Consider the following 16,430-nt stretch of genomic DNA (forward strand, 5'->3'; position numbering starts at 1 on the left):
ACACGCACAAGGCACAGACACACAAAGCACGGTTACAACAGGAGGCGAAATTAGTTGTAATACCGTGGCCTCACGAACGCAAGCACGGGGTGGGGTGCGAGAGAGAGAGAGAGCAAGCAACACTGCCATTTGATGCCCATCGATGGGGTTGTGGTGGACCGGTTTGGAACCAGTCGACCCAAGACCAACTACACCACACCAAGCGGACCATCATTTCGCAGACTCTCGACGCAACGATGGTGCATACACACACACACACACAGATGCGTGCAAGTAAGCGGTCAAAAGCATTTCACTTTGGAGCATGAGCTGGTGACTGGCCTCACCAGCCATCCCAAACTAGGGTTTTCCAACGTTTTTCCAATACGAGAAATCGCTCCCACCGGCCCTCAAACGGATATCCGAGACGAGACATTGACTTTGACGTTGAGCGAAGCTTGTGTAGCAGCACACCACCACGCTACGCTACCTTGACAGATCGATCGTATCGTCCATTACTGGTGGCCGGTTTGGAACTTCGCCCCGGAGACCTTGTGTTACGCGCGTACAGCGAGCGGGCAGGAGGGAACCCTTGCTGTGATGTGAGATTTGTTTGATTGCGATTGATACATCTGATAAGCTAGAAGAGAACGGTCAGTGGTTTATTACGGATATCCTAGCCTGGGAGATAACATCCCGTACTGAAGTCTGGGAGATAACGGAAAATCTGAACACATCCAACCCTCCAATGCCAAGATAACTCAAAAGCAAGGCTTTAAAGCATTTCAAAACACCCATCAGCTTCAGTCCGATAAGTTTGGCAATGTCTGGACAACACGTGGTACACAGTCATGGAGGAGTTTACTTACAGCTGTACATAGCTGGCCGGTGCTGGAACGGGTAGGCCCGTCCGGATGCCTGGTGCTGCTGCAGGTGCGGTGTTGGTGGCGGTGTTTGCTGCAACTGCAATCCTTGTAGGCTGCTGGTGCTGCTGTTGCTGATGTTGGTCAACGTTTTCGTTGTTAGTGGACAGCGTGAGATTGATCGTGTTGTTATTTTCGCTGCTCTCGTTCGGTAACCGGTTGCACTTCGGAACCCACGTAGCGACGGCCACGTACACCGTCGACCTCTCGCCCTCCTCTTCATCTTCCTCTCCATCCTCGCCTTCCTCCTCGTCCTCCTCATCCTCCTCCTCCTCATACTCCTCGAGCTGTTCCTCTGGATCACCACGGCGCTGTACCCGTTCCTCGTCGTCGTCGTAATATTCGCGCCCGGTATTACCATTCGCGTCGGGATTGGACCCACCCGCCCGGTCCAACCCGAGCCGTGAACGCTGGTAACGGCTGCGCATCATCACCTCCGGTCGCCCATCGCCGCTGCCACCAGCAGCATCGCCCGGCCGTCGCTGTAGCAACTTCCGACGCGCTTGCTCCTTCCGGTGGGTGCTGCTGCTGATGCTCTCGAATTTGTAGTAATAGCTGCTATGATTAATGTTACGATACTCCACCACGGATGTTTGCCCATCACCCGCCTCTTCGTCCTCGGCCGGTTCGCCCACCGACTGCGGGTCGTGGATCTTGGTGAAGTCTACGTACAGGGCTTCATCGTCGTCGTGTTCCCGCTCGACAGCCGACACAGATCGACGCTCTTCCGGCGGGGTGGAAGTGGTAGCGTGCGGTGTCGCATCATCCGAAGACGACACACTGCGGCTACGCTGCAAGTCCTGCTGCGTCATTGCAACGCGTCGCCCAGCCAACATCACACCGCCACCTTGTCCCCCCATCTGTCGGCGGGGTAGTAGTGCGTGCTTTTTCGCCTTCCGGTGCCGTTCGTACGCATCAACGATGCGGTGTTGTGCATCATCATCTTCCTCCTCTTCCACCTCCTCCAAACCCTTCTCGACATCTTGCTCAGCCTCGGGCAAAGGTTGGGCAGTGTCCGAGTCCTGGCCGGTGCGTCGATAGTAGAACTCCTGCTCGAATGGCAACCCGTTCGGGAACTTGCTGGAAAAACATTCGCCCAACAGTAACCGTCTGTTACGGTCGGTCGGTTGATCACGGTCCGCTAGTGGCAAGCGTTGCGGTATGGCAGATCCTTTCGCCTTCGGCCCGGACAGCTTCTGTCCTCCGTTCGAGGCCAGCAGCACCGCCGGTTGATGGTTTTCGTTGTTTTCCTTAATCACGCGCCCGTTGGTCGATCGATTCGTCTGCAGATGGTTGTTGTTGAGCAGATCGATCACACGCATATTGTGATGGTGCAGCACCTTGGCCACTTCACGCTCGGCAGCATCTTGAGATGCGTTCGAACCGGCGGTGGTGGCACCGGTTGCCTTCTTCGCCACTGTGCCCCCTACACGGCCGGTCGTATTCGTGAGGGTACGGCTGGACACTACACGCATCTGTGGCTTGTGCGCATTATACGTTCGCTTCTGAGCAGCAGTTGATTCGACGCCTCCAGCACCAACACCATTACCGCCGGTACCTCCACCATTCGCAGCACCGGACGATCGCGTATACTTCGGTACGATCGATTCGACGGATGTTCCGGAGCTGCCGGGTGACTTCCGGCAGGCGAGTGACGTCTGCAGTAACCGGTTGCCCGAATGCTGTGGCTGACTAGCTGCGGTACTCGCCATCGTGCAAAAGCTGGACGTCGTAAGCCTCCGGTTCCAAGCGTTTGGCTCCACGATGCGTGCCGAGCGAGCAATGATGCGGGGCGACTGTAACAGTGGCGAGTCCCCGATCGGTTCGCCCATCTTCTTTGCCGACGGTCCAGTGGCACGATGCACTGCGCAGGTTGCTGGTGGTTGCTGCTGTTTGCTAACCGCACTTACAGCAGGACGTCCCGCAGTATGCTCTTGATGCTGCTGTGCTGAGATCTTCTGTTGCCGAATAGCAGCAAACGTGGTGGTACTGTTGTTGCTATTACTGATCCAGTTATTGCTGGAATTGCGCGCCAGATTGCCAATACGGTAGCTAAGGGGCGCCATCTGTAAGCGAGCGGTGGACGCAACCTGTCCCCCGGTTTCGGTGCCGGAAGAATGGCGCGACGCTTGACTAATGCCACCGTGCGTCACCCGATGATGCGCGTTTCCGGCTCCGGGCGAACAATTGCCTGGAGCGGTGGTGGTACCGTTGCCGGGACCTGACATCCGGAACGAACCGTACTGCCGCGAGAACGGCATGGTCGACAAACTGCTGGACATGATTGGTGGATAGATGTGGATTCTGGCCGCTACCAGGTTAGCTCATGGAAGGAGAAGAAGTATCGCGTGAGGAGGACAGGCACGGAGTTCTTGTACGGTAAAGAATTGCTCGTAGAAGTGTTCTCTCCAGTCAATCGAAGTGGTTGATTGCGTACTGCTGTTGATTGTGCGTGTTGAGCTAATTAGGCTTTATCACAGGGGTGATTCGTTGCACAGAGACACAAGATCACAGACGCGATGTGACACGTAACTGGCGTGGCGCGACGGACGCCGTCTTAACTATACTACACGACAATTTGATGAGACCATGAGACAATATGACTAGACTGGCACTCATCTACACTGTACGGACACTATAACACAATGGGATACGCACACAGGACTACAACAAAAAACCGCACACAGTACACAACTCTTACCTATAAACACGTCGTTACGAGCGGAGTATAGCTACGTCCTCACTCGCACCGTATCACAGACACCACGCCTGTAAGGCACACGCAGGAGAAAAAAGAACGTTTTCCACTAACTTATTCACTAGCGGGTGTAATTCTCGCACTTCCACGTCCACCACACGAGGATTCGTTGCACGGTACACCGAACAATGGTGGTAGTAATCGATCGCATCGCATCTCCCGCACGAACAACGGCCGGTAATCGCGTATAGACCCGCGTATGGGGCAGCACCTAATAAAGAACGCAAAGATTGGCAAATGCATCGCTTACTATCGACTGATAGCGGTACGGCGTCGATGTCATTGGCCCTCCGCACGTTCCACCATTTTTCTCAGACAGCGAGACTCTTGGCCGCCATGCTTCTTTGCCTCTTCCACGGGATGTTTTTTTTTTGTTTGTGCTCTCCGCGACCGTTGATCCCAATAGGGGTTAGGGTAGAGAGAATGATTTGTTTCGTCCGAACGTACACCACGCCAGTGAGTGCGTACCAGCAGTGAGTCATTTTATGCCGCGAGATTAATTGGGTCCGTCCGTTCCGTTCCCATATTACCATGAGGAGGAGGGGAGACCGATTTCTACAAATATGGTGCAAAAGCCGACAAAGCAAGTACGTACACAGTGAGCGATGGGAAAAGATGGCGGACACAACAAGGACTCAATTAAGACTAATAAAGTGCGGCGAGATAGACTCATATTACTATACGCGGCGACTGCGCTACTTGTCAGTTCCCCGTCGCATTGCATCTTCCTTTCGTTGTTCTTTGGAACCTTCCCCCCGCTTTCTTGATGGATTCTTCAAGAGATATGGAAAAAAGACAACTTAAACTATCGCTTTCTAGCAGAGGCTTCCAATTTCACTACCGCTCGCTCTCTCTGTCGCTCGGAAGACTTTGGTCAGAGTTTGAGTTGGAAGTTAGAAAACAAAACACACGCTTTGGGCGGCAAAAACCTCAACCACATGTTCCGCGATCTAAGTACGGCTCGAATCGGAGGAAATAAAAATACACCAACCAACAATCTGTTGCTCCCCAAAAACACACACACACCTCCTTCCATCCCAGCATGTGTTTAGCTCGTTCCATATGCCAGTTCGGGTTTTTTTAACCAAACTTTCAATGCCACACGTGTTTTCTTCCACAGTCCACAGTGTCTGGTTTTGCTTACTCCTTCGAAAACAAACAGAGATACATAAACGACGACGCTGCAGCTAGAATGCTCGCGGACGTTTCACGGTCGGCCGGCTTGGAGGAATGTGCCCAACGAGAGAAAAGGGGTGGAGAATGTGCGTTTAATTTAAATCACGCACACACGAACGATTTTGGCCAACGTTGACCAGGGTAGACGAGGCGTCACAGTGCACTTAGAATCGAATCTCATTCGTTCGAGTTCTAGCTGTTAACTTTGGGTGATACTGCTGGTACGAATACTCGGAACTCCGATTGACCTAAACGCCCGGTGTTGATTGACATTTGGGCCTTGGGGGGGCATATGACCGTCCGCCCGATAAGCACACACACCCAGTGTGCATCCGCTCTTATCGGACACCATCTGATCGGCCATCTTGGTCCAGCGAACGGAGGCGAAGACTCAGCGTGGATACTCTCGCAAACCAAGCTCGCGTGTTGGAGACGTCGTTATCAATTTGTCGCTCTCCCACACAAACAAAGAACAAGCAGGGCCATAAAAACGGGTTCGGTTTATGCAAGACAAGCAGTTTCTGGCGTGATCTTAAGGGGCCTTTATATGACAGCAACCAGCAACTACTGCCAGTGGGCTAATGTTTCAGTCGCCAGTTTTTTGCCGACTAGGTGAGGCCTTAAAAAAGCAAAAAAAAACACAAATGGTTAAAGCAATATGACGTTATTGGTTGCATAGGTTCAATTATAAATTCTAGAGTCGTGAAACCGGGCGGCGACAACAGCGCTGGTCTTCAAACGGCAGGACCGGGGTTCAAATCCCATCCGGACCGTTCCCCCTTAATGGGGGTCTGACTATACCCAACTACGTGGTATCTTTAAGTCTAGTACGCCAGAAATGGCACTCATGACCTAAGAGATCGTTAGGCCAAAGAAGAAGAAGAAGAGTCTTGAAATCACTAGAATTCCACACCAAAAGTTCAGTATAACCAAGAAATCTAAATTCGTTACGGAGCCAAAATTCTAGATTCTAGCTAGAATATAAGCTTCGGTATACGATTTGATCTGACAGCTGCCACACAGCAATGTTTTCCCTATAGAGATCCTCGTCCAAAATATGGTCCTCGTCTTCAAACGATATGGTAAATTGATACTGTACGCGTTGGAATGTGCCATGCCTAGCTCTTACATTATTATGACGCCTCACAAAAGTTCTTCATCTGTTCCCATTCCCTTTTTCCACGATGCGGTGACACATCATCATCGCACTCATATTGCACAACAGTACCATATCGGCTATCTGACACATCTGGCACACCGGCCTACTACTACTGTAAAGCGACCGAAACGCTTATTGACCATTACGCATGCAGGAGACGATTTCGCTACTGATAATGTGCACAGCCAAAGTAGGCACACGGGCAAGAGCGAGAGCAACTCCAAGCGTACCATGCGTCCGAAAGGGATCGACACAGCTTGACAAACAAATGGACCACACTGTTCAGCCGGAAGAAGCCACTCGACTCGGCCAACCTGCCAGACGGTGAGGGGCGAAAAAATAAAACAAAGCACTATCAAACGCTCTACTAAACGAGCGCATCTCATTTACATCGATCGTCCATGACGGTGTGGCAGAAACAAACAGGAAAGAAGATCGTGCGCAACATTATTGGAGAGCGCAACAACGGTGAGGCTCTCTTTATCGGTCGATTAAAAGCAGCATTGATTTTCTTGGCTCACTTTCCTGCAACGACACGGCTGACTGACTTACACCACCACCACCACCAACCAGTGTGCCAAAACGCACACTAAACTGAGCCGGCGCGTGTGACCCGTCATCCGGACCGGTGGTAATAATCCTAGCAATTATTTATCGCACTACTGTCGAGTGCTCTCCAGTGGGGCACCACAGGCCAGTGTAGCACACGCAACCCAAATTAAAGACCATAGGGTATAATCCCGAAATATGTATCAATTTTATTGTCGGCTACTGGTGTGGCGCGTGGAGGATTGCCCAGTAGTTTTATCATTCCTACAGCTACTCTAAACAATGATCAGGGTGCTCTCTCGGAGTAGTTGTGTACTTTCCATACTCCAGACTCTCTAGCTTCTTATATACCAAATCAAGGAAGTCAAGGAAGTCAAGGAAATGACAGATCCCTAACTCCTAAGACCTCTTTAGACTACTTCCAACTACCTTTAGACGTGCATCACCTTCATCCTCGGGTAGTTCTTCAATACTAAAAATTAAAACACATATCCACGGAGCACTCCAGCAGCTCTTTCATATTCACGATTCGAAAAAATTAATGGTGCAACAATAACCAACCAGTGGTATGGGTCGGGAATGAGTCATGCAGTAGGCTGTTTGCCAGACATTCATCGAGTGGGTCCTTGGAAGAAGAAGACGCAGACCGGAGTCTCTTCTGCCCTGGTGTGATGACTACTGTGTGTGTGTGTGTGGTACAAGAAAAACACCAAACAAGAACATGAAACACTGCCAGACGAAACACTGCGATGAGGAAGGGAACGAGAGGATGGGTAGATATATAAATTACAAAATGGCACTGTTTGTCGATCGTACACCGATCCGATGCGGTGTGCGCAACCCTAAGAGGACCATATGTGTGCAAGATGGTGCCGTGACGGTGTTGGCAACAAAGTACCATCAGCTCTCCTACTCTCACCAGTCCCTCTGTATAAACCCAACCACCGAGCAACACGAATGCTGTTGCAAGATGAAAGTAACATGTTCTCAATGTCACGCAGGGTTTTGGTAGAGGCCGGCGCGTAAATTGGTGATAGCATCGCTGCATTTAGACGCGGCAAATTAAACAGACACTGGGTCGGAAGATGGAGAGTTCAGGGATGTAGATAGTACTTGATTGGGGGGCGATTATAAAGGCGGTGTGAGGGCGAGAGAGAGAGAGTTAGAGAGGAATAGTGATGAAACAATTCTTCCTGATGCTGACTAACGCGCATATGGGCAGCGTAGTACAAAGAAACTGGAATATGTTTGCCTTAGATTCGTTCATGTTGATAGCGAACATTCGCCAGTCCATGTGACTAGAACTAGTATGGCTGGTCTAGACACAAAGCACACAGCCGTACCCTACATCTCGCATATACTGGAAGTTTTGCTGATGCAGACTCATTTTTGTAAACAGCAAATGTGACACACATTTTTAATCAAGAATCAATTCATCCAGCTACCATAATACTGCTGCTTGTGCTCCGCAGTGTATGTCGGACCAACAACAACTATATACCGATATCTTAATTTCTTCATGCCACAGAGCAAAAAGCAGCTCCAATTTGATTGGCTTTCAAGTTGCCTAATAAATTTCGTTCCACTTCCAGCCATCCGTTTTCTCGTCCACTTGCCGTGCTTGTCGGATGTCGCTCTTTAGCTCGTTGACCTAATGACCCTCTGACCCTGCAGAAGGTGTTCGCCGTCGTCAGGTGTAAACCGGGGTGGTCTAGGAATAAATAAGGACCTGCCCCTCGCCGGCTCATTAAGTGGTATGATTGGCACGCGACTACCGTACACAGCCCTGATTGTGGCCCCGGTGGTCCTGGTGAGAGCTTGCCCTCAAACAAAGCGAATGTGGGCGGCATAATTGGAAGCAATTTCTTGGTAGCCGGGTTAGGGGGCTTTTTTTGTAGCACGAAGCCGTCTATGTCTTACAACGGCAAGCTTGAATGTGAAGCATTCCATTACAATCTGCATAATGCTTTTTCTTCGAGGACTACATTGTTGGAAGGGTAAGTTAGCAGGTTTTTGGCCCACTTGTGTTCTAGAACTGGAGCATGGCATAAATAGGGTTGCTTATGGAAGGATAACACAATCTGTATGAATATTATTAATACACAATACGCAACGCGTAATCGAGAGGTTGCCCTTATGGTAGCGCCAAAAACGTTAAACACCCCAACGTTAATCTCAACGTTCTGTTGGAACCGGATTCCGGGCCGAGGCGCTTCCCAGTGTCTTACGATGTCGCTTCCACGCACAACCTGTGCCCTTGTGCCTACTCTCTTTAGCTTTTCAGCCTCCATATCACCACCAGAACATGTACACAACCGCACATACGTCGCTTGGTACACAAGCCCAGCAGCAGCAGCAGCAGCAGCAGCAATGCGCCATTTGCTGCCGTTCGCGTCCAAAAAAGGTAATGTGGTGGCGCGATCACTGTGGCTTCGAAAGCCCGCGAAAACGGCTCATTACGAGGGTGCGAGCGAGAGGGAGACCAGCTCCTAGCGAGCAGATGCCGGGAGCCTTTCCGAGCGGACCTAAAATGGTAGATGATTCGGTGTTGCGAAGGGGGATTTTTGCAAGGATGACTACTACACTCCGGACATCCCTGAAGCGTTACTAATAGGCTAGGTCTTGCTGTTTGGTCTTCTGATTTTAGGCAGCGGTGATTTCTTTTCGCGGGGGGGCGAACGGCACAACTGATTGCCTCACACCGTAAGCGTTTACAGCAGCGGAGCCACTACTACTACTGCTAGGCCGGCGCGACCCTTCTGTGGGGTGTGTGTAGGTGGCAATGAACCAATTTTGCTGGGTTTGAGAACAAAAAAAACCCTTAGAGGAGCTATCCTGGACTATTGCTTTTCTCATCAGCTTCATCAGAAGAGTTAGGGAAGGTTCACAAGGATTCTTAAATTTGAAGTTTTCTAACCAAGTTTGAGTACAGTATTGGTAGCATCGATTAGCCCATACGCATCATGTTTCTAATACTACGCTAAATTTAGAGTATGCAATCCTACCATTTTCTAGACCTATATCTTGTCTAGACCAGTCTAATTGTGAAATGAAATTTAAGACATCTTAAACGGAATCGTTACACGAAAGACTTGGTTCCTAAACCGACCCTAGAGTTGCATCAAAATACGAGTTTTCGTTAACTTTGACCAGTCACAGCAAACCCATCAAGACATTGTCAAACTAGCAAACCCAACTCTAATCAATATCTAAACACTGACAACTCAACACACTCCACTTCCACTGCAAGGGTTTAAGCAAGTTGCACATAGCGCAGCATACTGCAGCATGTGCAGACGTGCAGCAGAGCCAAACCAAACCCACCACTCCCCTTCTCACATACACACCTCCTATATCCACCTCCTCCACCACTAACCAGAACCCACTTTCGCGCCCACTTGACGCTGGTTTGGTGATCATAATCCGGCACCAGGAAAAAAAAACGAGACAGAACCCTTTAAACCTCGGCCGGTAGGGACCCTCGGGGCGGACCAGTGTTCCAGTGGCGAATTGGGATGGCGGGTGGGTGTCGTCGCGATCGCGTGATACAGACCAAGGGAGAGTGAGAGAGATACATACGAAGCTAGGAGGTGCATTCGGATCTCTGGCATGGGACTTGCCGCGAAGATTGATTTACGCCAATTGTTTCTTGCGGCCCTGTTTCAATATATGTGCATATTGAATGGAAGCATTAAAAGCTCTAAAGCTTGAGGCCAGACACTCCAGCTGGCCTCCCCAGTGCCTCTTTCGCTCATCACACACACACACACACACACACACCTTGAGCCCTGCATCTCGTGCAGCTTTTACTCTTCGTTTTTTTCTGCTTTCCTGCAGATTGCATAGGCGAAGGGAAGTGAAAAATCTTTTACAACCAAACGCCTACCATTTTCCTGTGCTCTCTTTCTCCTCCCATCCGTACTCCTTTCCTTCATGCTCTCTAATGATTTGGTTTCCTTTTCCGTTTTCTTACACATTTTTTCTCTCGCAGTTTTCTCTGTTTGATGTTGAAGATATTGATATTGAGCGTTGTTTCTTTTTTTTTTTTTTGTTGCTACGTCTGACACAGAAAGCATACCCAGCGAATCAACCCACACCGTTCAACGGACGGGAGACTCTGCTGCACTTTATCCCTCTCTTCTTTTCTCTTCTATCTCGGACATCCAACAGGCGCAACCGAAATCAAATTACTTATTATAGATACCGAAGTACGTTTGATTGATTTTTCACCCTTTTGCAGGAGACGCACGCGGTGTGTGCCACAAAGTATTCATGATTGAACTTAGGGTACAACAAAAAATGCCTCCCAACTGTCTGCATCACCTTCTCGGAGGCACACAATATCGGAGGAACCAAGACACAAAGTAACGCTACTTCCCCAGGTAATTGCCACCTCGAACGCAGAGCGAGCATAATTTATGCTACGCCGGTGTCTGCCCAGACACACACACACACACAGAAGGGTAATTTAAAACATTACAAACAACACAAAAAGGCTAAAGACAACAACAAAATGGCGCAATGAAGACCAATACTAATAACCAGACAGTGGTAGCAACCATTTTTACAACATGGCGGAAGTGAGAAATGATCCGAGAGAAGCCCCTCCAAAAAAAAAAACAATTAGCCAACATCCGATTCCGATTCCGTCGATCGCGACGCGAGAAGTGGTTTTACGCCGTTTTACCCTGTTGCAAACACCTTCCCCTCCCGATCCCGTCCAAGTTTCTCTGATCTCGCAATATTGGCTGTAGCGCCAATCAACGCAAATGGTTCCGAAACGTGTGTACCGAAACACAACAAAAAAAGTATCTAGCAAGACAAGGTTTTCTTCCTCCTTTTCTTCAAGGCATCGAAAAATCGCCATACAAGGATGTTCTACAAACTTCCAAATGTGCACCTGTAAATGGAGTACCGGAATGGATTGTAGACCACACCGTACAAAACACGCGGTGGTAAGCGATCGACACTATGGGCCTATCTTGGCTGTGTGAGGAGAAATTGATAACCAATATGGGAGTTTAAAAAATGGTGAGAGAGCAAGAGGAGAGGAGGCGTGGAGTGGAGGTGGAGACGATATGGTTTGTTTATGAAACAAGCATGAAATGTAAATGCTGTAACGTGCGATGCAATTCACGGTCAATTGCACGACTGCCCTGCGGAAGGCAACTTAAAGTGGAACAACTTTAACACGCGCTGCTTAGTAAGCCGGAGCAGCAGTATGATGTAAAGAAGCCAAAAGCAAAACAAAGAAGAAAACAGGAGGCAGTGGTAACAGTAAGGCGAACGGGTGGTACATTAAAGCACTAAACAACACAGCCCGATAAAAAAATAGACCATAAATAATGTGCAGATATGCACAGAAAGCACAGAGGTGTTAAGGGAGAAGAACAACGGATGAAACAAGTAGGAAGAAATTTATTTTGTTATCGTAAAGCGTGTTCTGTCAGGAGCGAGCTGTGAGCGAAACAACGAACTTTGAAATACCCAACATCGCCAATAAGTTACTAGCAAGTAGACGTAGAATAATTATATAAATACGATCGCTACAAACGTCAATGTATGCTCTTAACGTCAAATCGTCAAGAAAAAGAGAAATGGAGAAAGCCTCAAAATCCATTAGCATACCAAGAATTGAATGTAAGGGATTATCTGAAATCAATTTCAATTTGAATAACCTCTTAGAATCCATTTGCATTTAGGGATTTCTGAATAAAAAAGTTCTTAGTATACCTCAAAATATGTTACTAGCAAAGAGGCAGCTAATCATCAACTTGACAGATAAGATTTGCAAACATCAACAAACATAGTTCCCGCTAGGTCTTGTTTGATCATCGCTTCTGGATATATGATCATCTTCAAATATTTGTTGCTAATCAAAGAAATCCGTTAATGAACGCTTCAGGAGGTTACTAATGATTGAATGTCAGGGATTATCAGACATCAAACTAACTTTAATAAATTTCAAAGAGTCTGTTCCAATTAAGATCGCATAACTAAAATTAATGCGCTTTGCTTCTTAGTTCTATCAGGATGAGCTGTGTTCTAGGAGGAAAAACTATATTTGGAATTCAAACAACACATGGCATCCAATTTGAATCATTTGACAGCTAAGGATTGCAAACGTCAACAAACATATCTTCCCGCAAGTCAACTTCAAATATTTATTGCTAATCAAAGAAAGCCGTTAATAAACGCTTCAGGAGGTTACTAACAATTGAATGTCTGGGATTATCAGACATCAAACTAACTTTAATGAATTTCATAGTAATGTTCCAATTAGGATCGCATAACTAAAATTAATGAGCTTTGCTTCTTAGTTCTATCAGGATGAGCTGTGTTCTAGGAGGAAAAACTATATTTGGAATTCAAACAACACATGGCATCCACTTTGACTAATTTGACAGATAAGGATTGCAAACGTCAACAAACATATCTTCCCGCAAGTCAACTTCAAATATTTATTACTAATCAAAGAAAGCCGTTAATAAACGCTTCAGGAGGTTACTAACAATTGAATGTCTGGGATTATCAGACATCAAACTAACTTTAATGAATTTCATAGAGTCTGTTGCAATTAGGATCTCATAACAAATAAATAATGAGCTTTGCTTCTTAGTTCTATCAGGATGAGCTGTGTTCTGGGAGGAAAAACTATCTTTGGAATTCAAACAACACATGGCATCCAATTTGACTAATTTGACAGATAAGGATTGCAAACGTCAACAAACATATCTTCCCGCAAGTCAACTTCAAATATTTATTGCTAATCAAAGAAAGCCGTTAATGAACGCTTTCAGGAGGTTACTAACAATTGAATGTCTGGGATTATCAGACATCAAACTAACTTTAATGAATTTCATAGAGTCTGTTCCAATTAGGATCGCATAACTAAAATTAATGAGCTTTGCTTCTTAGTTCTATCAGGATGAGCTGTGTTCTAGGAGGAAAAACTATCTTTGGAATTCAAACAACGCATGGCATCCAATTTGAATCATTTGACAGCTAAGGATTGCAAACGTCAACAAACATATCTTCCCGCAAGTCAACTTCAAATATTTATTGCTAATCAAAGAAAGCCGTTAATGAACGCTTCAGGAGGTTACTAACAATTGAATGTCTGGGATTATCAGACATCAAACTAACTTTAATGAATTTCATAGAGTCTGTTGCAATTAGGATCTCATAACAAATAAATAATGAGCTTTGCTTCTTAGTTCTATCAGGATGAGCTGTGTTCTGGGAGGAAAAACTATCTTTGGAATTCAAACAACACATGGCATCCAATTTGACTAATTTGACAGATAAGGATTGCAAACGTCAACAAACATATCTTCCCGCAAGTCAACTTCAAATATTTATTGCTAATCAAAGAAAGCCGTTAATGAACGCTTCAGGAGGTTACTAACAATTGAATGTCTGGGATTATCAGACATCAAACTAACTTTAATGAATTTCATAGAGTCTGTTCCAATTAGGATCGCATAACTAAAATTAATGAGCTTTGCTTCTTAGTTCTATCAGGATGAGCTGTGTTCTAGGAGGAAAAACTATCTTTGGAATTCAAACAACACATGGCATCCAATTTGAATCATTTGACAGCTAAGGATTGCAAACGTCAACAAACATATCTTCCCGCAAGTCAACTTCAAATATTTATTGCTAATCAAAGAAAGCCGTTAATGAACGCTTCAGGAGGTTACTAACAATTGAATGTCTGGGATTATCAGACATCAAACTAACTTTAATGAATTTCATAGAGTCTGTTCCAATTAGGATCGCATAACTAAAATTAATGAGCTTTGCTTCTTAGTTCTATCAGGATGAGCTGTGTTCTAGGAGGAAAAACTATATTTGGAATTCAAACAACACATGGCATCCAATTTGAATAATTTGACAGATAAGGATTGCAAACGTCAACCAACATATCTTCCCGCAAGTCAACTTCAAATATTTATTGCTAATCAAAGAAAGCCGTTAATAAACGCTTCAGGAGGTTACTAACAATTGAATGTCTGGGATTATCAGACATCAAACTAACTTTAATGAATTTCATAGTAATGTTCCAATTAGGATCGCATAACTAAAATTAATGAGCTTTGCTTCTTAGTTCTATCAGGATGAGCTGTGTTCTGGGAGGAAAAACTATCTTTGGAAAAACACATGGCATCCAATTTGACTAATTTGACAGATAAGGATTGTAAACGTCGACAAATACATATTTCCCGCTAGGTCTTGCGTGATCATCACAGGACTGGGTGTACGCCTCAAGAGGCGTTTCTCAACTTCAAATCGTTATCATTCATCAAAGCAAACCGTTAGTGAACGCTACAGATTTCTTGGAATTGAATCTTAGGAATTATCGCGAAATCAATCTAACCTTAATCAACAGTCGAGAGCCCGTTGCAATTAGGTGATCCTTCGGAATGCCAGAGCTGTGTGTACTAAACAAACATCGAAAATAAGCTTGACAGTGGAGATGAAACCTGACCGCGTGCATCTAATGAGGAAGAACACACATTCCACAATATACTATCAGCTGACCAATAAACAAAAAACCGCACCTCAACTCCGGTTACGAGAGAGTGTTGATCATCAGATCTTGAGGTCTCGCGCCCTCCCAGCCCCAGTGATTTATTTCCTGATAACTGTCGAGTGGCGCACAAACCGCTGACCAAGAGTCGTGCAACAGAGGAGTAGAGGCGAACACTGCGAAACATCGTCTCGGACCGTCGACGAATTGATAAGATAAAAAGCGTGCTCTGGAGGGGGGGACACACACACACAACAAACCCAAAACCTCGCTTGGTAATTGCATATACGCTCGTTACAGCATATGGTTGATGGGTTTTGATTTGTTGGCCGGGGAGTTTGTTCCTGAGGGAGAGAGAGAGAGAGAGAGCAGGCATATTTAGCCGACGAGGATGAAAAACGATTTCTCCTCTCGTTTGATTGATGCTAGGATGCTGGATGTACTTGTGAACTGCACTTCCGAAAACCAGGTTCAAAGATTTTCCTGTTCGTGGAAGAGGCAAAGAAAGCGACGCGACTTCGAATGCTGGAACGTGCACAGGGCCAGGATGATGGCGCTTTATCTAAACTACACTATCGCGTGCACATGCACACACAGACAGACACCACGCACTGATGATCCTCGATGGCGATCACGCAGGACACTTACACAGCCAAACTTCGCCGCACAGAGCGTAGCAGGATATACGCCACACCGTTATCAAGCGTTACGCGTTACAGGACGCACGAGGTATGCGCGAATTGATAACGCACAAGACGAAACGACACAAAAAAAAACGGGCGATGAACGAAGACGGCGCCCCGAATGACACTAACTAAAACGACTGGGCAATAATAAACGGAGATAAATGCCCGCGGCGACGGCGGCGGCAACGACCGCGACGGCACAACGACGGTTCGACAAAGTAACGATTGCTATTGCTCTGCTGCTGGTCCGTGTCCGAGTCGAGCGAATGCGTGCGACCGTGAGTGAACATAGCAAGCGACTGAACTTGCACGGAAACGCTTGGACTCGCGCGACCATGGAGAGCCTTCTTCTGCCGGTATGTGTGCGTGTGTGTGTGTGAATATACATCCACACGCATTCAAGTGTCGGGGCACTAGGGCAAGGAATTGTGTACACAGAACGGGCAGTGATCCGCGTTCACGGCACAGGCACCGTGCACCAAAGAAAAAAAAGAAGTCTTCATATGTCAAACCTCCAACTTCAAACAGTCTCTTCAGACTCTTCAGAGCAAAGGTAACATAAGCGTAATATATTTTACAAGCGTACAAATCGAATTTTGACACACAACGAAACACGGCAACACCCATAGTGCCGGGGGGTCTTTATTAATCCCCGCAACAGATCTCC

The 16,430-nt window shown here is 46.8% G+C and overlaps 1 protein-coding gene across 3 annotated transcripts in view; it reads right to left on the minus strand.

The window, feature by feature from the left end:
* Positions 1-16,070, minus strand: part of LOC118508431 (AF4/FMR2 family member lilli-like) — a 76,086-nt gene extending 60,016 nt beyond the window's left edge. Inside the window, exons 1-2 of one of the 3 annotated variants that reach the window (XM_036048212.1) lie at positions 15,726-16,070; positions 849-3,871 (exon numbers count right to left, since the gene is read on the minus strand). In XM_036048212.1, the coding sequence (XP_035904105.1) occupies positions 849-3,184 (2,336 nt within the window). In that variant the 5' untranslated portion in view covers positions 3,185-3,871; positions 15,726-16,070. Of the gene's footprint in view, positions 1-848; positions 3,872-15,725 lie in introns of those variants that run through there. The other 2 variants (XM_036048230.1, XM_036048220.1) reach the window with 2 other exon arrangements.
* Positions 16,071-16,430: the final 360 nt, after the last annotated feature.

This window comes from Anopheles stephensi, chromosome X (genome assembly GCF_013141755.1).
Source record: "Anopheles stephensi strain Indian chromosome X, UCI_ANSTEP_V1.0, whole genome shotgun sequence".
NCBI classification, from domain to species: domain Eukaryota; kingdom Metazoa; phylum Arthropoda; class Insecta; order Diptera; family Culicidae; genus Anopheles; species Anopheles stephensi.